This window comes from Eleutherodactylus coqui, chromosome 11 (assembly GCF_035609145.1).
Source record: "Eleutherodactylus coqui strain aEleCoq1 chromosome 11, aEleCoq1.hap1, whole genome shotgun sequence".
In the NCBI taxonomy this organism is placed as follows: Eukaryota; Metazoa; Chordata; class Amphibia; order Anura; family Eleutherodactylidae; genus Eleutherodactylus; species Eleutherodactylus coqui.
In genome coordinates, this window is record NC_089847.1 from 66,155,330 (window position 1) to 66,177,304 (window position 21,975).

Here is a 21,975-nt window from a genome sequence, read left to right on the forward strand (position 1 = left end):
TAAAGCTGAGGTAACATGTAAGCTGCGCTGCGATTGGTTGTTATATATTATACCACTGAGGTAACCTAAAAAAGCTGCGCTGTGATTGGTTGTTATCTAGATATATAAAAACGAATGTATGTATGTATGTATGTATGTATGTATGTCTGTCTGTCTTCGCAGCAACGCGCGACGGGTAAGCTAGTTTTATATAAAGGAAACGTCACATGGTTACCTCCACGTGGTGTTTTCTGGGTAACAGAGAACTATGCAAAATGGTGAACATATGTTTTTCCGGCATCTCTAAAGTAACCACGACTTCATAAGATTTCCGTGTGAACACCAGATAAACACCAGTACCAAATTAACTCGGGCGAAGCCGGGTATATCAGCTAGTTTTTTATATATCAGTAAAGTTCTTTTCGGTGAATAATGTGTTGCAAAAGTTAAAAGAACATTTCTGCCACAGTGATTAGTCTAAAATTGTTAAGTATGGCAGGTTTCCTGTCAGGACACATTGATACTGTGCCCTGGCTGTCAGAAGCAAAATCTGTCTTTTCAAATCAAGAATTGGACGTGCAGACACAAGTTACATCGAGTAATCAAGCCTTCAAAAATCTTACGAAGGTCTACAAAGACTTCGTGAGATCGTGGTGGGAGGTCCAGGGCCTCTCCAATTATTTGGAAAGTAAAATTGTGCCCCGTGGACTGAGGGTCCAGGTTCTACCTCCCCCCAAATTAAGAAACAGCCCCTTCATGAATAGGTGGGAACAAGAAGCAACAGAATGTTCCTTCCGCTTCATGAATCTTCTATTGGAAGATGAGAAAAAATCTTGAAAAAAAAACAGTAAAGCTCTTGAGGAATTGATTAAAGAGACCAAAAAATTCTCGAGTGAACAAGATTTTGATAAGAGAAAACACCCTAAAACTGACAATTGAAAAATTTACTTGTCATTTGAAAGAACGAAAACACTTTCAGTTCAATAGGGATATGAACGACTTTAAAGAAAACAGTCTATGAATCCCGACCTCACACTGAATCAGAATATAGTTCGTTAGAGGGTGATTTGTCGAGTAACGAATCATCAAAGAGGGGACAATTCTCCGGGAGGTCTAAAGGCAGGGGAGGTAATAGAACCAGGCCAAGAAAGAGCTAGATTTGGTCATAATGAGGGCCGTTTTTTAGGTCAACCGATCTCTCACTACATGTTGAGAGATCGGGGCCATCTAGGCAATTTCCAGTAGAAATGGATGTCTATTTCTGGAACCATGAACACTTTATATAAAGAGAATCGGCTAATGGAGGCAGAATTACAAATCATGAACTTATCGAGAACTTTATCAGATAACGAACAGTCTCTATTAAAAAGGGGGTTATCATTTATACCGACGAACAGATACGATTGCTTTACTTGGACTAAAGATATTTCTCTATTTCTGAGGAAACTGCAGTGGAGGAAACATTTTGCAGTCGAAGGAAAGAAAAAAAATGTACCGAATTAGGTTTAGACCCCAGCGATCAGGAAGCACTTGAGACATTGATAGCGTTGGAACAGGAGGGAGAAAGGGATCCAGGTGTGGGTCCCTTCACTGAGCTTAAGCCAAAAAATACTAGCTCACCATCAGGTGATTATCCGTTTATAGATCTATTTGAGTCAATGGTGAATAGAGACCTTAAAGATCTCTCTTCAAATAAAGTCAAGTTTAAACATCATAATTTGACACCAGAAGAGAAGAAGGCTCTCATTGAGCTTGAAAAGGACTCAAGTATTGTGGTAAAATCTTCAAATAAAGGGGGCAACATCGTGGTACTAGATCGTGAAAAGTAGCACGATATGTGCCTCCGAATATTGAAGGATAGATCTATGTATAAAATTCTGGAATGTGACCCCACAGATCGCTTCCAAAATGAATTGAATAACATACTTACCATGGCTAAATCTGACCTCCTTATTCGAAACAACGAATTCCTTTTCTTGTATCCTAAAAAAACCACTGATCGCTGTATTCTATGGACTACCAAAGATACACAAGGGGTTAGAATCCCTCAAAGGAAGACCCATTGTGTCGGGTGTAGAGAGTCTAACCCAAGGAGCAAGTAGATATTTGGATCAGATCCTAAGACCATTTGTTGAAGCGTTGCCATCATATACCAGAGATACAACGGATGTTCTGAAAAGATTGGAAGATGTCTCCTTATCATCGGACACTATGTTTGCAAGCTTTGACGTGGAGTCCCTGTATAGCTCCATCCCACATAAGCAGGGATTGGAGGCTGTACAGTTCTATTTAAATCAAAGAGGGACTCATCTTAGAGCTCACAACTCATTATTGATACGTCTTCTGTCCTTTATCCTCGAACATAATTATTTTTTGTTCGAAGGAAAATTCTACCACCAGCTCAGGGGTACGGCTATGGGGAGCCCGTGTGCCCCCAGTTATGCCAATTTATTCCTGGGCTGGTGGGAGGAGACAGAGTTTTTTGTGAAGAAAATGAAAAATGGACGTCGTCGATAGAACTCTGGCTTAGATATATCGACGACGTTCTAATACTCTGGACAGGTGGCGCTGATGAATTTATTAAATTCGTGGCGCACCTCAACAATAACAACCTGAATCTTTTGTTGACATCAGAGATCAATCGTGACAAGATACCGTTTCTGGATCTGAGTATCTCACGGACGGAGGGACATCGTATTGCAACCACAATCTTCCGTAAAGAAACTGCAACCAATACTCTGCTCCACTGGACTAGCCACCATCCTCTACCATTGAAACGTGGGATTCCTAAGAGCCAGTTCATTAGAGCCCGACGGATGGTTTAGTATTCATCACGGTCATCTTTTATAGCGGATCGGGAGATGATAGCCGATCTGCGCGTGCGCTAGTTAATCCAGTCAAATCGATTATATCAGGGATTAACATCTTGCCCGGGATGAGTCACGTGACATCCTTGCGTCATCAGTCTATGGTCACGTGATCACGCTAGGATACGTCAGTACGTCGATGCGCGATGACGTTTTGCCATCACCCGGCTCGTACGGAGTTGTGTAGTAAGGAAGGTGTTTGATTGGAGGAATGGTATCCACCCCAGGGGTGGGATTAGGCAGAGCTATGTGGATAAAAGAACGGTGTTTGCACCCACATACCATCTATGTCCTATTATCACGGCCGGTGCGGCTGACATGTTTGCCCTCTGCATAGGGGCTTGAGCTTGTCCTGCTAACTATCTTAATCTTGCAGCGGTGGGCTCTGATAGTCTCCTCTGGTTCTAAATTACATATCGATCCCAGCAATTATATATTTGTGGGATATGAGCTTAGACCAGGGCTATTTGATCTAGTATTATTCAGTTTCATGGATTTACACAGCTGGTTGCACCAATGTGAACCTGAGTATATGTGTCTCCATTCTAACTGATTAGTAACAGCAGACTATCAATATCATGAAAATCTGTTTTCATTAATACAGATTTTACCATCTAGTCCGCCCCGTAAATGAGGGCAGGAGCACATATTTGTATTTGAACTTACCTCTTGGAGTGTTTGACTCTTTATTTACCTGAGTTAATAACACTATTGCATGACTATTGTCAATACGGCTTTCTATCCATGACAATATCAATGTGAATAAGCCCCCTCTTCTGAGGGTTGGAGCAGAAAACTGTATAAAACAAGTAATTCAGTGGGTTGCTTATACCCATATGAACCACTAGTATCCATCCTGATGAAATAGTGACCATATTTGGCACTAAAAGAAACGCGTCGATGTGATGTTTGTTTAAATAAAGCTCCGGCAATTGGTGATACAAGATATAATAGGATGCTCCACAAAGGCTCTTTATTGTTTGAAGGAGCTCCATAAGAGCAGTGAGTTTGGATATATGATCTGGTTTATCCTTACTCTTTACCTTATGGATGGACATATAAGTGATTGAATTAATCTTGAGGGTAAATATCTCAAATAGTATTTTCCTCTGAGTGGGTGCCAGCACATCCAATATTCTTGCTGGTGGAGTCGCATGACTTCTTTTAATTTCACACAAGCTTTTTTAGAAGGATTTAATAAAAGTTATTTTTTATATATCAGTAAAGTTCTTTTCGGTGAATAATTTGTTGCAAAAGTTAAAAGAACATTTCTGCCACAGTGATTAGTGTTGCAGTGTTTTGATCGGTGACAGAAGGAGCTCCCTTCCCCTTTCATCTGCTTACGTGTTGCAGTTCGACTGCCCGGATCTGAAGTTTCTCTGCTACTGTCTGCTGTTCGAGCAGGAACCTGGCTGGCAGTCAGACAAGACTCCGCCTTAAAAGATGTTTATGCAGGTTTAAAGCAGGTAGACCTCAAAACAGGCATATTGTGGTCTATAACAGGTTAAATTAGTATTTTTTTTTTTTTTTAAGTAAAGGGGGGTATAGATTTCTAAAATGAAAACAGACTTGCTCAAGCGAAGTTATTAAAATTTTTCAAAATAGTATACGTAACCCAAAATTGTACCACTTAAAAAAAAACAAAAACTTACATCGATATTAAATTTAAAAAAAAAGTTAGGGTTCTCAGAAAATGGGGATGAAAAAACAAAAAATATCAGCCTAATAAAAGGTTAAATAAGTACCAGCATGGGATTACTTTGGCTGTATACCAAGTTAGGTCACAATGATCTTGTGTAAAGCTGACCCACTTTAAATTCACTCATTCAGCAGAGAACTAATTAACCATTACCGTATATACCGGCGTATAAGGCGACGGGGCGTATAAGACGACCCCCCAACTGTCACCTTATACGCCGGTATTCAGTGGAGAAAAAAAAAAAAATTTTATTACTCACCTCCCACAGCGTTCTGTCGCGCTCCGGCAGGATGTCGCTCGGTCCGGCAGGCTGTCACCCGCTCCTCGTCCCCGCCGCAGCATAGCTTTCTGAATGTGGGGCTTGAAATCCCCGCTTCCAGAAAGCTAATACACACGCCGGCAGCCATGACATCATTGAATGGCTGTGATTGGCTAAAGCACACGTGGCTTCAGCCAATCACACTATTCAATGACATCATTGAATGGGTGTGATTGCTAACACGTGCGCCTTCAGCCAATCACAGCCATTCAATGATGTCATTGAATAGTGTGATTGGCTGAAGCCACGTGTGCTTTAGCCAATCACAGCCATTCAATGCTGTCATGGCTGCCGGCGTGTGTATTAGCTTTCTGGAAGCGGGGATTTCAAGCCCCGCATTCAGAAAGCTATGCTGCGGCGGGGACGAGGAGCGGGCGACAGCCTGCCGGACCGAGCGACATCCTGCCGGAGCGCGACAGAACGCCGTGGGAGGTGAGTAATAAATTTTTTTTTTTTTACACTTTTTTTTTTTGTATTACCAGCGCATAAGACGACCCCCGACTGCAGAGCAGATTTTTCGGGGTTCAAAAGTTGTCTTATACGCCGGTATATACGGTAATTCATGTCCTGTGCCATATACTTTAAATGTGATTCTTAAGGCCCTTTTACACGCAACGATCGTTTGAACACTTAAGACTTAACAAATCAACAACTTTTTTGCATAAAATGCTGAACATTTAAATGTACAGATCATCTGAAATAGCCTCCATTTCCCTCATTGGCCAATGAAAACACTTTCTCAGGTGGGCTTGTGTTTATGTGAAGAAAACTCTGGCTAGCAGATTTTTAATTAGTGTGAAGAAGAGGCATTGTCTTCTGCTGGAATGAGTAAACAGTCATTGAGCAAACAATCATCTCTCCTTCAAGTCTTTCTAAGATGCCATTTAAATTAAACAAATAGTGAACTACTTAAAGGGGTTGTCTCGCGCTGGAACGGGTTTTTTTTTTTTTTTGCATAGGCCCCCCGTTCGGCGCAGGACAAACCCAAGGGATGTGTTAAAATAAAAAAAATTTATTACTTACCCGAATCCCCGCTCTGCGACTTCTTCCTTCTCCAAGATGGCCGCCGGGATCTTCACCCACGATGCACCGCGGGTCTTCTCCCATGGTGCACCGTGGGCTCTGTGCGGTCCATTGCCGATTCCAGCCTCCTGATTGGCTGGAATCGGCACACGTGACGGGGCGGAGCTACGTGATGACGCGTACAAGGGGGCGGAGCCAGAACGCCGCTCGTGCCCGGGCCGACCAGAAGGGAGAAGACCCTTCTGCGCAAGCGCGTCTAAAAAGGCAAGAAGACCCCGAAATTAGATGGAGTCATGGAGACGGGGACGCCAGCAACGGAGCAGGTAAGTGAATAACTTCTGTATGGCTCATATTTAATGCACGATGTATATTACAAAGTGCATTAATATGGCCATACAGGAGTGCTGAACCCTACTTGCTTTCGCGAGACAACCCCTTTAATGCTTATTTTTATGTAGGCTGAAAGAGTGCTAAACGATAAGCTACACAATGGCTTCACATTTCCACGAGTATGGGCGGAATATCGCAGCACAGTCAGTCACTGCGCTCCCCCCCCAAAAAAAAACATATTCACTTGCAAATCCACTGTGCGCGTCTCGCCTGACGCGCAGTACAGCGCATGACGCTGTGCTCACTGCGGAACTATGGCCCGATGGCCAGCTTCCATTGACTACAATGGAAGCTGGCTGCGTGTATTCCCGCGGCAAATAGAACATGCCACGGTTTCACGCTGCGGAATTCTGCAGCGTGAACATTGAGCTATTAGGTTCAATAGAACCTAACAGCTGCGGAGTAACGCCGCAGATTTCCGTGCCGAAATCCGGCCGGGGGCATTAGCCCTACAGCTCACCTCTTTTGAAAAAAATTTGAGCGATAGGCCGCCTGCAGACGGGCGGAAATCCCGCGGCGGGATTTCCGCCACTAAAAGGCTGCATAGGAGTGCATTACAATACGCACTCCTCATGCAGACGGCCGCGGTTTGGCCGCGCGAAATGTCGCGAGGCAAACAAACCACGGCATGTCCTATTTCTGTGCGGGGCTCGCAGAGCCTCGCACAGAAACGTCACTCACCCGGCCGCCGGCTCCAGTCTGCGCATGCGTCGGCTGCCCGGCACCCGGCACATGAAAGAGCCGAGGCCGCCGGGCGCGGGTGAGTACGCGCTCCTGCCTGCAGGTGCTGGGGTCGAGTCCCGCGGCGAGAATTCTCACCGCCGGATCCGACCCGCCCGTATGCAGGCGGCCATAATTGTGTGTAAAAGGGCCTTAAATTGCCAGTTAACCAGTCTACCAATTCATGGTCTGCAAACCTCATCCCAGAGATTTAAAAAAAAGCTTCTGCAGCAAAGCCTTCTGCAGCCACTCAGAACAATTAAAGTAAACTCCAGAATGCTTCATAAGCATGTTACACACCCGCAGCATATAATGTAGCAGTATTTGACTAAAATTGTAATGTGTGACTAAGGCAGCCTGTCCACGAATGATAGTCAGTGTGATCCACAGCGGAAAAAAAAAAAAACGCCCCCGGACCCCGCTATGAAAAGCTTTCCATAGGATAACTATGGAAAGCGCAGCTTGACATCCACAAGCGGAAAGTCATACAGATTCTCTACTTGCGGGATTAAAATCGTGGCATGCTCGATTTGCCGCAGTGAGCCTATCTTTTAGATAGGCTCATTGCAGAGACCTGTCAGTGCTCCCACCACCTCCCCCACGGCAGAATATCGCTAGTGATATTCCGTCACGGCTGTGGACAGGCAGTCTGTGTTTTTGTCTTCGGAGTCCATTCTGCTATTCTTAAAGGGTACATGTCACAGTGAGAAGGCAGTTCATTCAGCAAGCCTTAAAGGGGTTGTCCCGCGGCCAAAACGAAAACTTTTTCACACCCCAGTCCCCCATGTTAAGCAAGCATCATAAACTACCCATGTAAATTGTTTTTTTTAGAGTGTTTCTACCATGAAGCTGTTTCATGAAGTTATAAAAATCTTCTTCCAAGATGGTCGCCGTCATTTCCCATGGTGCACCGTGGATGTTCTTCTCCATTCTGAGCTCCACTGCCGATTACAGCCACCTCATTGGCTGATCAGCACCACGTGACGGAGGCGGAGCTACGCGATGATGCTGAGAAGGCGGAGGAGCCAGGACGCAGCTCGTGAGCTCTGTCCCTCCAGAAGAGGATTCTTTTGCGCAAGCGCGACTGTTGCGGCGACCAGAGCAGAAGTTTGGTTTTCGCCATGGAGACGGGGACGCCAGCACCGGAGGGGGTAAGTATATAACTTCTGTATGGCCAATATTTAATGCACGATGTTTTTTACAAAGTGCATTAATATGGCCATACAGAAGTGCATAACTGCACTTGCTTCTGCGGGACAACCCCTTTAAGTTATAGAGCAGGAGGAGCTGAGAAGATTGATATACTGAATATTTTCACATAAAACTATATAACTTGTATTTTACTCATTTATATCCTTGCTCATTCTGGACGTGGAGGTCTAATGAGCTTAACTGCCATTTCCATATGCACAGTCACACAGAAATAGATGCCAATCTCTGATAGGACTATCTTGGAATAGGACACTGAATGTAAAAAAAACCCACAGAATTGCTGTTTTTTGCTCATCCACCTCCATAAAAAGTGAAAAAACATGAATATAAATTCACACTGGACAAGGCGAGTATGCTACAGCTGCCATCCATACACAACATGGTAACAATTACATGCAGACTGAAGATTATCTTTATCCTAGTCAGCGAAAAAATAGATTATACCTACTCGATAATCGGGTTTCCAGTAGTCTCCACGACAGCACCAATTGAGATTGCCTCCTCCTGATAGGACAGGAACATACTGAGAGGTTAAAAGCTCCCCCCCCCCCCCCCCCTTCCCTCAGTGGATTCTAACGAATTGCCGGGGTAGGAGCTTAAATTAAATTTTTTTCCCCCAACTGGGGTTTTTTGGGGGGAAATTATATTCTATAATTTCTTTTCTATCAATTTAGGTAGGGAATGTACAGGTGCTGTCGTGGAGACTACTGGAAACCCGATTATCGGGTAGGTATAATCTATTTTTTCCCCAGTCGTCTCCACGACAGCACCAATTAAGATGTACCAACTAAGGTTTATTAGGGTGGGATTGCTGCCGAGAGGACTTTGCGGCCGAAGGCCATGTCCTCGTCCTGCTGCACTTTTACCCTATAGTGTTTAATAAACGTGTGGGGTTTCTTCCAGACTGTGGCTTTGCATATCTGCTCGACCGAAGCTGAGCTATGTTCGGCCCACGAGGATGCTACTGCCCTTGTAGAATGGGCTTTAAGAGCTAAAGGGATTTCCTTCCCGAGGGCCTTATAGGACTCTATGATGGCTAGGCGGATCCACCTGGCTATGGAGCTTTTCGCTGCTTTGCTCCCTTTGTTTGGGCCACTGAACTGGACTAACAGGTTGTCGTCCCGTCTCCAGTGGCTTGTCGCGTCTATGTAGCCTAGGACTGCCCTCCTAACGTCCAGGCAGTTTAGGGTTTTTTCTTCTTCGTTTTTAGGCTTACTGAAGGAGGGAATTAGGTCTTGTGACCTATGAAAATGTGATACTACTTTCGGCATGAAGGCAGGGTCCGTTTTAAATACTAATTTGGAGTCCGAGATTTTCAGGAACGGGTGGCGAATGGACAGGGCCTGCAACGCGCCTTGCGGAGGTGATGGCTACTAGGAAAATAGTCTTGATCGTAAGCATTTTTATCGGTAATGCTTCGATCGGCTTGAATGGTTCCGTTGTCATGGCTTTTAGGGCCCAATTAAGGTTCCAGTCTGGGCAAACATTTATGGGCCTGGGTCGCAGTCTAGCTGCTGCTGTCAGGAACCTGCTGACCCATCTGTTTTCTGCGAACTTTGTGTCGCATATAGCGCTAAGGGCTGCGATCTGGACTCTCAGGGTATTTGGAGAGAGGCCCATTTCTAGACCTTCCTGCAAGAACTCTAACATCAGAGGGATATCCGGGATGGAATCCCGGGAATCCCTTCCCTGTCTCCATGAGAAAAACCTTCTCCAAACCTTCTGGTAGATAAGGTGGGTCGTCTTTTTCCTGCTGGACATTAGTGTTTCGACCACTCTGAGAACCCCTTCCCTCTTAGTGAGGATTCCTCAAGAGCCATGCTGTTAAATGGAGCCTGTCTATGCCCGGGTGGTTCAGTGGCCCCTGTGATAGCAGGTCTGTCCAGGTAGGAAAGGTGACTGGGTCCTGGATGCTCAGTGTTGTCAGGAGACCGAACCAACTTCTCTTGGGCCAGAAGAGGGTCACCAGGATTAGTGTGCATACCTGGGTTCTGAAATGTTGTAAGACCCTGGGGATCAGCTATATCGGAGGAAAGGCGTACGCCAGCCCCTCTCCCCAATCCTGGCCTAGGGCATCTATTGCTGTAGGACGATCTCCTGGCCGGAGGGAGAAGTTGCTTACTTTGGCATTCTCCCTGGTTGCGAATAGGTCTAATTGTGGGGTCCCCCACCGGTTGGTCAGGATTCTGAATGCTTCCTGGGAGAGAGACCACTCTCCTGGGTCTAACTGCCTCCTGCTGAGAAAATCCGCTTTTTGATTTAGTGTCCCCTTCAAATGTGTTGCCGTGATTGAAAGGATCCGGCCCTCTACTCAGCGGAATTTTTTTTGCGCGATGTTTTGCAGGGCGGGAAACCTTGTGCCCCCCTGGTGCCAAATATGGGCGACCACGGTGGTATTGTCCGACAATATCTTTATGTGCTGGTTCTGTAGCGAGTTTCCTAACTGCTGTAGGACCTGCCATACGGCCTGTAGTTCCCTGTAATTTGAGGATTGGTCTCATCCTCTGTGGCCATAGGCCCTGAAGGAACTGGTCCCCCACATGCGCTCCCCATCCCCAAGCGCTTGAGTCCGTTGTGATGTGCGTGGTCGGGTTCTGTATCCAGTGGACCTCTCTCTGCAGGTTCGCTGGGGATGTCCACCAACGCAGGGATGTTTTTACTGTGTTTGGGATGTACATTCTTGCCCCTGGAGAGGACTGTTTTTTGTCCCACGTGGATAGGACTGAGGCTTGCAGAGCTCTGGTGTGAGCCTGGGCCCATACTACTCCTGGAATGCATGACGTCTGGCTTCCCAGGAGAGACATGGCTTCCCGAATTGTGCATGATTGTCTCCGTAGGAAGATTTTGACCAGCCGTCGGATTTTTTGTATTTTTTCCTCGGGCAGGCAGGCGCATTGAGATTCTGAGTTGAGCGCTATGCCCAGAAACGTTTTTTCCTTGCCAGGGTTTAAGCTGGATTTTTCCCAGTTTATGACCCATCCTAGGGACGGGTTCTGGCACTATCTCCAGGTATTTTGTTAGGAGCTCCCTGGACTCTGCTATTATCAAAATATCGTCCAGGTAGGGTATTATTAGGATCGACTTCTTCCTCAGGTAGGCGGCTACCTCTGCCATAATTTTGGTGAAAATCCTGGGTGCTGAGGAAATCCCGAAAGGCAGGCATCTGAATTGATGGTGCTCTATTCCTTTGCCCATACCCACTGCGAACCTTAGGTATTTCTGGGATCCCTTGTGGATCGGCACGTGGAAATAAGCGTCTTTTAGATGGATGGATGCCATGTAGGCCCCTCTGGGAATCAACTTTATTGCTGAGATGGACTCCATTTTGAATTTCCTGTATCTGACGCAGGCGTTCAGAGGCTTCAGATTCACTATCATCCTCTGTTTCCCGCAGGGTTTTCTCACTAGGAAGAGCCTGGAATAATGGCCCTGGGTTTCCTCGTTTCGAGGTACGGGGGATATTGCGTTTAGTTGTTGTAGCTCCCGAACGCTTTGCCTTAGTAGGTGTAACTGTTGCCCTGAACCTCCTGTGGTAACAAATTTCCTTCTGAGGAGGGACACCAGTTCTATCTGGTATCCCTGCTGTAAGATCTTTGGGATCCATGTGCCTTCGCAAATCGCGGCCCATTGATCCGCAAAGCTCCCCAGCCTTGCCCCTACGGGGATGACGTCAGGGGGTCTCTGCTTTTTGGCTCTCCCTGGTGGGGGTTAAAGAAGATATTCCTTCCTCTGCCCCCCTTAGGGTAACTCCAACGTCCCGTCTTGCCCTTGCCTCGGTAGGTCTCGGGCTGTTGCACTGGGGCACGGAAGGTCTTCCCTCTCTGTCGCTTTTCTTCCGGGAACCCCCTTTCTGTCGGCCGCCTTCTCCAGGATCTTGTCTAAGTCCGGTCCGAACAGAAACTGGCCGTAGAACGGGAGGTCGCATAGCTTATTTTTAGAGGCTAGGTCGTCTGACCACGACTTCAGCCATAACACCCGTCTGGCTGAGTTAGATCGGGCTGTAGCTTTCGCCGAGAGCTTGACTGTTTCGGCTGCTACATCTGCTAGGAAACTTGTTGCCATCCGCAGGATAGGGAGCGAGCTTAGGATCTGTTCCCTTGGCGTTTTATTAGTTAAATGTAGCTCCAGCTGTTCTAGCCATAGTCCCAGAGCCCGCGTCACGCAAGTGGCTGCGTTACCTGGCCTGAGTATGTTTGCCGCTGCCTCCCACGATTTTTTTGAATAATTCTAATGATGTTTTTGTGGACAGGGAAGGTATGCTTACGCCTCTCCCCTAGTCCCCCAAATATCTCATCCTGCAGGGTGCATGGTTCCCTGGGCTCTTCCATTTTTAGGGTAGCCCTGACCGACTTAATCAGTTCCGTTAAGTCGTCCTGATGAAATAGGTACTTTTTGTAGTCCTCCTCATCTGAGGACTCCTCGGCCGCCGATTCCTCTTGCTCCGACCCGATTGAACTCTCGGAGTCGGAAGGCTCGTCGGGAACGTACGCCTTTTTCTGGCGCTTAGCTGGCGGCGCTATCTGTGACGTTAGGGCTGATCGAACCTCCTCTTTCACCAGCTTCCTAACGTCCTCCCGATTCGTCTTTGACTAGCCTAGCTACGCACGCCTTGCATAAAGGCCCTGGTACGTAGCTGGCAGTCTTGTCCCGCCTCCACGCATTTTTTGAGTTTTGTTCTGGGGGAGCATCTTTTTTAGCTCCCTGACAAAAGAGCATTTTTGCAGGTAAATATGCAATTTTCCATACATAATACACGGGATTTTTGCATTTGTATTTTTTGCCGCACTGGCTACTTACGGCCGCTGAGGCTGAGGTTTCAGCTGTCTCTGGGGCTGGAGCACTCATTACTATACCGGTGCTGCAGACACCCTGCGACCTGTAGTGCTGGTCCACCTTCTGGCTTCTCTCAGGTTCCTTATTTTGAATTTTTTGCGCTCCTGCGCTAAGCCCCGCCCCCTCCATGCATCTGATGCGAGCGTGATGACGTCACCACGCTGGACACGTGACGTGACACCCCGCTGTCAAAGGGCTTCCTGGAGCGCCGCGCTGTGACTATACGAGGAGGAGGGGGGCTGAGGCTCCCGCTTTGTACCCCCCATGGGCCGCCGCGGGAGGAACCTGGCCCGGGGGCTACCACCCCATGTGGCGTCCCGGGAGTCGTCTGGCTGGGAAGGGAGGACAGGCTGACCCACTGCCCTCTGATCCGCCCGTGAGTATGCTTTGGCTGGCTTCTCCACCAGCCCCTCTCAGAGATCCTGCCTCCTGGCAGGACAGGAAGACACTGAGGAAAGTGGGGAAGGGGGGGAGCTTTTAACCTCTCAGTATGTTCCTGTCCTATCAGGAGGAGGCAATCTCAATTGGTGCTGTCCTGGAGACGACTGGGGAAATGCTACTTGCATACTAAAGTGGTATTCCCATCTGCACAATATCTCCCCTGCCCACTATGAAAACCCTAGGGTGCCCATAATATTAACTTGTGGTATTTTTATGGCATTCCATGTTTCACCCAGAATCTGAGGGCTCATCAGAGTACTAGACTTTAGGCAAATTCCTCTCAGAAAGTCATCCCCCATTCACAGGGTAGGTGATAACTTATGGATAGGTGGGGGGCTGACCGCTGGGACCCACATCGATCCATAGTATCTTTTCTGATGAATCTCCAAATTTTAACAGCTATCTCCGGCAGTTTCCATTTAAGTGAATGGAGCAGTGTCACCACTGTCAAACTGTATAGACATGCTGAAGAAGATCTCTATGTTCAGGATAGGTCATTAATAGTTGATTAGTCAGGGTCTGCAGTTGATCAGCCAATCAGCTGCATAGCTCCCACTGAATTCAAGTAAGATCCCAGCCTACAGTTACAAAGGCTGGCCACTACACAAGGTTTGGAGCAGCAGCTTCCACCCCAACCCATGTAAAGCAGCTCTGACAGCATGTGCCGACTCAACTGATCAGCTGGGTTCTTGAGCCGCAGACCCCAGTCAATCAACTATTAATGACCTGTCATCAGTATAGATCAGTGTTTTAACTCCAGTATTCACCAACCCCCAACAGTTAAAGGGGTTGTCTCGCGAAAGCAAGTGGGGTTAAGTACTTCTGTATGGCCATATTAATGCAGTTTGTAATATACATCGTGCATTAAATATGAGCCATACAGAAGTCATTCACTTACCTGCTCCGTTGCTGGCGTCCCCGTCTCCATGGCTCCGTCTAATTTCGGTGTCTTCTTGCTTTTTTAGACACGCTTGCGCAGATGGGTCTTCTCCCTTCGGCTCGGCAACAGCGGCGTTTTGGCTCCGCCCCCTTGTACGCGTCATCTCGTAGCTCCGCCCCATCACATGTGCCGATTCCAGCCAATCAGGAGGCTGGAATTGGCACGTGTGATGGGGCGGAGCTACGCGATGACGCGTACAAGGGGGCGGAGCCAAAACGCCGCTGCTGCCGATCCGAAGGGAGAAGACCCATCTGCGCAAGCGTGTCTAAAAAAGCAAGAAGACACCGAAATTAGACGGAGCCATGGAGACGGGGACGCCAGCAACGGAGCAGGTAAGTGAATAACTTCTGTATGGCTCATTTAATGCACAATGTATATTACAAAGTGCATTAATATGGCCATACAGAAGTACTTAACCCCACTTGCTTTTGCGAGACAACCCCTTTAAGGTTTTCAGGATTTCCTTGGTATTGTACAGGTGATTTGATTATTGTACAGTGTTTCCCTGAAAATAAGACCTACCCTGATTTTCAGGAGAGGGGGGCTTGAAATATAAGCCCCCCCCCCAAATAGAAAATAAAAACTAAGCCCTAGCTACACTACATAAAAAAAACCAAACAAAAAAAAACTAAATAGTGAGCTAGCAGGCACTGGATGGCACCTGCTAGGCGAGTATTAAGACATCACCTGGAAATAGACACTGTCTCTTGAGGCAAAAATTAATATAAGACAGTGTCTTTGGGGGAACACTGTATTCGTCTCAGACATTTCCACAGGTGTACACTATTGGATATCTTGAAAACATGACCTGTTGCAGTCCATGAGCACTGGAATTTGGGAAACACTGGTATAGATCATCAATAGTATTTGTGCCTGGAAAACCCCTTTAAGTCCTCAACAGTTGTCTGTATGCTCCTACACAGAATGCAGCTGGAGCGTGACGGAGATAGCTTCAGGCCACCACCCTCCATTCAGAGTCAACAGGCAGTTATTCATAAATTCACAACTGCCAGTTCGCACAGGCTGACTTTCATTGGATTTTTATGACTGCTTAAACTGAATGACGAATAAGCAAACAAATTATCATTCACTAATCAGTTGCTGGCAGTGGTTACACTGAACCATTAGCATTCAATTTTTGAACATACTGATCAAACATATATCCCAAAAAGAATCTCTGCAGTGACTAACCAGAAGGCTTTGTTCTACTGGAAGAATCTGCACGAGTCAGCGCACAGCAGGATTATTACACATACTGTAGCAGTAGGGTGCTGAATCAGGCCATTACCTGAATGATGAATCCTATAATAATTACAGACTAGTGATTGAGAGCGCCCACAGCCAATCAGAAGCTGAGGGCATCAGCAAATGTCAACACTGCTGTATTATGTCCCCACCCCTAACTTCCAGCGGTGACATAAGACGACAGTACCGGCAGCATGTTGTCTATTTGTAGGTTCATGTGAGTCTTCCACACAGGGAAGTACAGGCTATGGAACGCTTATGTCATTACTACATTCACTCCAAGTCATAAGTTGCAAAAGAGAAAAATAAAAACCTGTGATACATCTTGAGAGTTCAGAATTTCTACAGAAAGAAGCATTGGAGGGGTTTTCCAATTAGTAGTTACAGTGGGGGAAGGGGATGAAATGTATATTTAAAAAACAGCTTCCTGTTCACCAGCTGCTGCTCCAGTCTGTACAATGGTCAGGTTATTTATCCACATGACCACTGCATTCAATAGGAGGCCCTGACAATCAGTGATGTCCCATAAATAGCCCAGGAATTCCACATTACAAGCTTAAAGGGGTTGTCCGGCCATAAACATTAGGTCTCATTACTTCTGTTTGCCCAATACAATGCACTTTGTAATATACATTGTGCATTGTAAATTAGGCAAACAGAAGTTATTCACTTACCTCTTGGCTGCCCCCCCCTGTGTTGCTCCTCGGTTGCCATGGTTCCTGGTTCCGACAAGTCTCTAGTCCTCTTCTTGTCGGAACGACCGGGGACGCGCCTCTTCAGCACAGCTCTGCGCATGTGCAGAAGAACTTCAGCCTGGGAAGCTGCCTGCAGGGGAGGCGTGTCTGCTGGCTCTTCAACTCCAAGGTAAGAATGAGAGGAGGGGCGGGCTCTCGTGGGGGGGGGGGGGGGGGAGAATGGATGGATGGATGTGTGTGTGCAAGTGGCTGTCAGCAGTCCGGGGGTGGGGGGGGGGGGAGCGAGTGAGCGGCAGTGATGTGTGTGTGTGTGCAATGTCCAGGAGACCCGGCTGTCAGAAGTCCCGGGGGGAGGGGGGGGGTGCTGTTAGTGTACTTGTGTGTGGGCACTGTAAAGGGGGACTCTGTGGGGGAGGTCACAGGGGGGCACTGTATAGGGACGCTGTGGATGGGGGGCATGTGGAGGGGGGCTACTTTGGAGTGCAGTGGGGGGGCACTCTGGGGGGTGGCATGTGTAGGGGGGGTACTGCGGAGGGCACTGTGGGGGGGAATACTGGGGGGGCACTGTTGAGGGGGGACTGTGGAGAATGCTGTGGTTGGGGGGAATGAGGGGGGCTACTTTGGAGGGCACTGAAGGGGTGACACTGGGGGGCATGTGTAGGGGGTACTGTAGAGGGCACTGTTTGTGGCACTGTGGGGGATCATTAGGGGGGCACTGTGGGAGAGTGCACTGTGGGGGGGGTCATTGTGAGGGGGGGGTCGCTGTGGGAGGGGCACTATGAGGGCATGTGTGTGTGGGGAAATGTTTTGTTTCACTTTAGCAGGGTGGGGGGGCAGTAGGTAGCCTTGCAGTGGGGGGCTGCAGGAGAGTTCTCTCTGGGCTCTCCCCCGCCCCTCTCCATTCACTATACACTGTATACACTCATGCCGGGATTTAATCCTGACATGAGTGTATAACGCAGTCTCCCCTGGTCACACCCCTTCTGATTATAGTATGCAGCAGGGGGCGGGGCCTGGGCGGGGAGAGACTGTAGAGCAGTTCAATAGAGGTGGGCGTGTCGTGGGCGGGGCTAGGACGTGAGCTGAGGGAGGCCATGAAATCCTGCCTTTTCATGTCTCTTACTACCATCGGGAGCGCGCACACAGAAGAGGGAGAGCGCAGAGAGGCGCCATCTTTGAAAGCTGCAGTGAAGATCAGAATCTAAGGTAAGAAACTGACATTGCAGCTGATCTGCCGGCCGGTTTGAGCCCCTGTATGCTGTCTGTTACTATCCTTACTGAAAGGAAAGCAGCAGCATTATAAAATTTTTTACCCTGTGTGGCCGGACAACTCCTTTAAGTAGTCCGTTTTTAGGACATCACCAGGCCAAAAGACTGACATTGCAGGTGACATGCAATTGCATGCTCTGGAAGGTGGGTGTGAATCTAAAGGACCGTAATTTGGTTCTAACATACTTCAGGTACACCTTACAATTTGTTAGACACTCCTCCAGGCGCCAACTGATTTTAATGGTCATTTAGATTTACATCCACTTTCTTTGTCTTTATATTTGCCAGCTCATTTTGTTTATGTATGTGCTTAAGCGCACATGCCTACAGCCATGACAGACTCAGTCTACAGAATATCACAGCAGAGTCCCGTCACGGCGCCCCCCCAAAGACCCCATACTCACCTCCTGGATCTGCTGTGCGTATCCCGCCTGTCGAATATGCGCAGTACAGGGCATGATGTGGCCGGCAGTCGGGTCGCGTACAAACGCGATACCTCCGCTGTACTGACAGCGGAAGTATAGCGTGATGGCTGTCTTGCATTGACTACAATGGAAGTCGGCCGTGCGTATTCCTGTGGCAAAAAGGACATGCCATGGTTTATTTCACGCTGTGGAATTCAATAGAACCTAATAGCAGCAGTGTAACGCAGCGGAAATCCATCCGTGGGCATTAGCCCTTAGAATGGAGCATGTTTTTAGCTCTGAAAGGCATTGCGGTGTTTTTTTCCCCTTTTAATGGTTACTTTTGTCCTTTTAACCATTAGTTATGCACTGAATATTATTTATACATTAAAACTGGACTTCTTGTCCAATACTTGCGGATTTCAACATCCTCATCTGTCACTGACAATACCACGCCTGCTTGAACCTCAACAAAGGGGGTGTCTTGGTTTGCACTCTGTGATTTACAAAATGTGATCCTGCTTACTTGAGAATGGAGGGGGGGGGTCATTCAAGTAAGCAAGATCATTTTTGTAACTTAATGTATGGGTCTGATCTCAGAGCAAGAGAACCTTTTCTTCTTACACGTTCCTTTGATATTTTATCCGAGACCTTGGTGCCTCAGGATTCTCCCTGCATTTGCTCTCCTTTGAATGTCCTCCGGACAGAGGGTCTCCCATAGCATCTACAGTGTTCCATCCACAGGCGTGACAGCTAACCCTTCCAGCTTGTGCCGTGCACACCAGGTAAGTGCGGTTCCTTTATTTTCCTACATTCTAACATTCCATTGCAGAGGCGTGGTCCTGATTCCTTTTCCATCTATGATAGAATACAGTTCTGAGCAAATTACAAAAAAATTGGACAAACTATGCCTGTTTTCAGGGAGGGGGCGCGTATGGAAACATACGTAATATGGATCCTTGTTACAGACATGTTCCAGATAAAATTACAACCGTGTCCATATCTGCCTCTGTATATATATTTTTCTAAAGGCCAAATACTGATCTGCATTTATCAAAAACAAAATTAGGAATACAGAAGCAAAAACAATAAAGTCACAGTTTTCAAAAACGGCCGAAAAAAATAAGGCTATGTAAATAGATACATAGGATTACATTAGCTCCATATCACAGTCCCCAAAACATGGACCAAATATGGAGCTAAAATATGCTAGTCTAGAACTAGCCTAAGGCCGCCTGCAGACAGCCGGGTCGGATCCTCGCACAGACACCCGAGCGTCTGCAGAGAGCAGCGTGTCACTCACCTGCTCCCGCGGCCCCGGCTCTTTCATGGCAAGTGACGTTTCTGTGCTGGGCTCTAGAAATCGCGCATGTCGCGATTTGTTTGCCGCGCAAGATTTCGCGCGGCCGTCTGCATAGGATTGTGTTTATTAACGCAATCCTATGGCAGCTTCCAGGGGCGGAATTTCCGCCCATCTGCAGGCAGCCTTAGGGACTTGTCAGGGAGCTTGTTAATTCATTACAAAATCTAGTTCACAGCACAACAGTCCCGTGCAGCCTGCCGCTATTCTGCTTGCCCTTTTTGCAGTCACCAGATGCAGAACATGTTGCCATAGGGCATATCAGTGTCAATGCACAGCTGAGACTTTACGACTACAGGGACCTTGGCAGTGTATTACTGCACATCAGGTATACAGATAGGTATAAACAGGAACCCTTCCAAAGAACGATCAACATTCAAATTCCTGTGATCCAGCGAGAATCTGAACGATTATCATTCAGTGTAATTGCATGCATCAACTGAGCAACTATGAGAAGGCTTTCATTTCCCATTCGTCGTTCAGTTTCTGCATGCAGAAAACAAGGTATAGTTACGTGTAAACAAGCAGTCGTTCACTTATGAGCTACCGTCTGCTATGAATGGAGGCTGGCAGGCCAGAATGATCCCCAGCCCGCTCTGCCGCTATTCATTAGGCCTCATGTCCACGGGGAAAATCAGGCCCGCTACGGATTCTCCATGGAGAATCTGCAGCGGGTCCCTCCTGCCCCGCGGACATGAGCGCTGAAAATAAGAATAAATCAGAATTAGCTCACCTCCCGCACGCTCCGGATCCTTACTTCGCTGCCGCGTCATCTTCTCTGCGTTGCGGCCGGATCTTCTTTCTTCGGCGCGGCGGATGCGCAGGATGACGTCGGTGACGTGCCCCGCGCATGCGCCGGCCCGAAGCAAAATGATCCGGCCGCGACTGAGAGAAGATGGCGCCGCAACGATGAGAAAAACGGAGCGGGTGAGTAAAATCTGATTTTTGGCTCCCGCGGATCCGGACGGCTTCCATAGGCTTCAATAGAAGCCCGCGGGAGACCCGCACGAAAATGGAGCATGGTCCAGAATTTTTCATGCTCCATTTTTTTTAAATCACTTATTGACCATCCGCGGGTATTTATCTACCCGCGGGTGGTCAATGCATCCCTATGGGATGCGGATCCGCGGGCAGGAGAAGAGTTAAAATCTGCTGCGGATTTTAATTCTTTTGCCCGTGGACATGAGGCCTTAGTGAGGTTTGTTCCTCTATAAAAGCACAAGGGTCCTTACCGCAGGGACAAACTTTCAGACATCTGTTACCTGGCAGATTGTCCCGTGTAAAAGCAGCCTTAGGACTGGATGATCATTGGTTTAGGCTATGTATGTCCCGATTAGTCAAAGATCAGGAGCTTTGAAAATAGGGAAAGGAGTAGATTATCTGACCTGTTAAATATTTTATGCCTTACAAATGTAGCAGAGAAACATGGCCAGGTATAGGGTTAAAGCTACAACCGAATTGGCCATCTTTATACACAGTCTTCAATGGGGGAAGCTGCTGAGAAGTGATACAAGCCTCGGACACGTCTTAAGACAGTCACTTGACACCAGTGTCGCCATGGAGGGCAATAACAGCAACACTACTGACCGTATAATGGTGATTTGGAATCGCTCCTCCTCCAGGAACCTCCACGCCCCGGGCAGGAACTCCTTACACCAGCGGTAAGCCTTGCGCCTGGTGCGGGGATCTGGCTCGTCTTCCTTAGTCCTGCAGTTTTCCTCCTCCTCGGACGATCTCTGACTGCTCACCAGCCCTCCGGCCGAACTGATCAGTAAACCCAGAGAATTCGGGATTTCATCTGCACAGACGAACTTCGTCTTCATCCTAGTAAAAGAAAAATACAGAAACGCCCCTAAGCAAGAGAGTGCAGCGATCACAGTACGAGTCCACTAGTAACCAGAAATGAGAAGAACTGCACCCCTCTGCCGACAGTTAGGATCTAAGAGGCGAGCCCTGGGCTTCTCCCTTAAATAGATTCTCTACCTTACGTCACAAAGCCCTCTGCACTCAGGCTGTTTTACATGGCTCCTCCCATCATCCGCCACTGATAACTTAGCACTAGTAATGGGAATTTTGGCTTTATTTGGTGACCCGGATCATTTGGCTCAGCTCACCGAAAAGTGCCTACTGCCCCTCAAACGGCTCTTTATTTAATCCTACTGTTGTTGTGCCCTCCTCCCCGCCGCCCGTACCCCGGAGGCATATTAGCACTTTCTGCTTAGCTTAAGCAGCGCTGCTGATTAGAGCCACCTGATTGGCTCTTCGGCACCACGTGACTACACAGCGTGCACGCGCATTGCCTTCAGCAGCCGTGCACTACACACTACAGTTAAGCAGACGTGCACTACACACTACACTTAAGCAGCACGGGGTTAGGTTTAGGGTTACTTAAGCAACACTAACCCTAAAACTAACCCTACCCCTGAACCTAACCCTAAACCCTAACCCCGTGCTGCTTAAGTGTAGTGTGTAGTGCACGGCTGCTGAAGACAATGCGCGTGCACGCTGTGTAGTCACGTGGTGCCGAAGAGCCAATCAGGTGGCTCTAATCAGCAGCGCTGCTTAAGCTAAGCAGAAAG

At 47.6% G+C, this 21,975-nt stretch overlaps 1 protein-coding gene across 2 annotated transcripts in view; it reads right to left on the bottom strand.

Moving 5' to 3' along the window:
- The window catches only part of LOC136581829 (choline kinase alpha-like), a 74,523-nt gene extending 53,190 nt beyond the window's left edge, over positions 1 to 21,333 (bottom strand). For both annotated transcript variants that reach the window (XM_066582456.1, XM_066582457.1), the window contains exon 1: positions 20,984 to 21,333. In XM_066582456.1, the coding sequence (XP_066438553.1) occupies positions 20,984 to 21,219 (236 nt within the window). In that variant the 5' untranslated portion in view covers positions 21,220 to 21,333. The remainder of the gene's footprint in view (positions 1 to 20,983) is intronic.
- Positions 21,334 to 21,975: the final 642 nt, after the last annotated feature.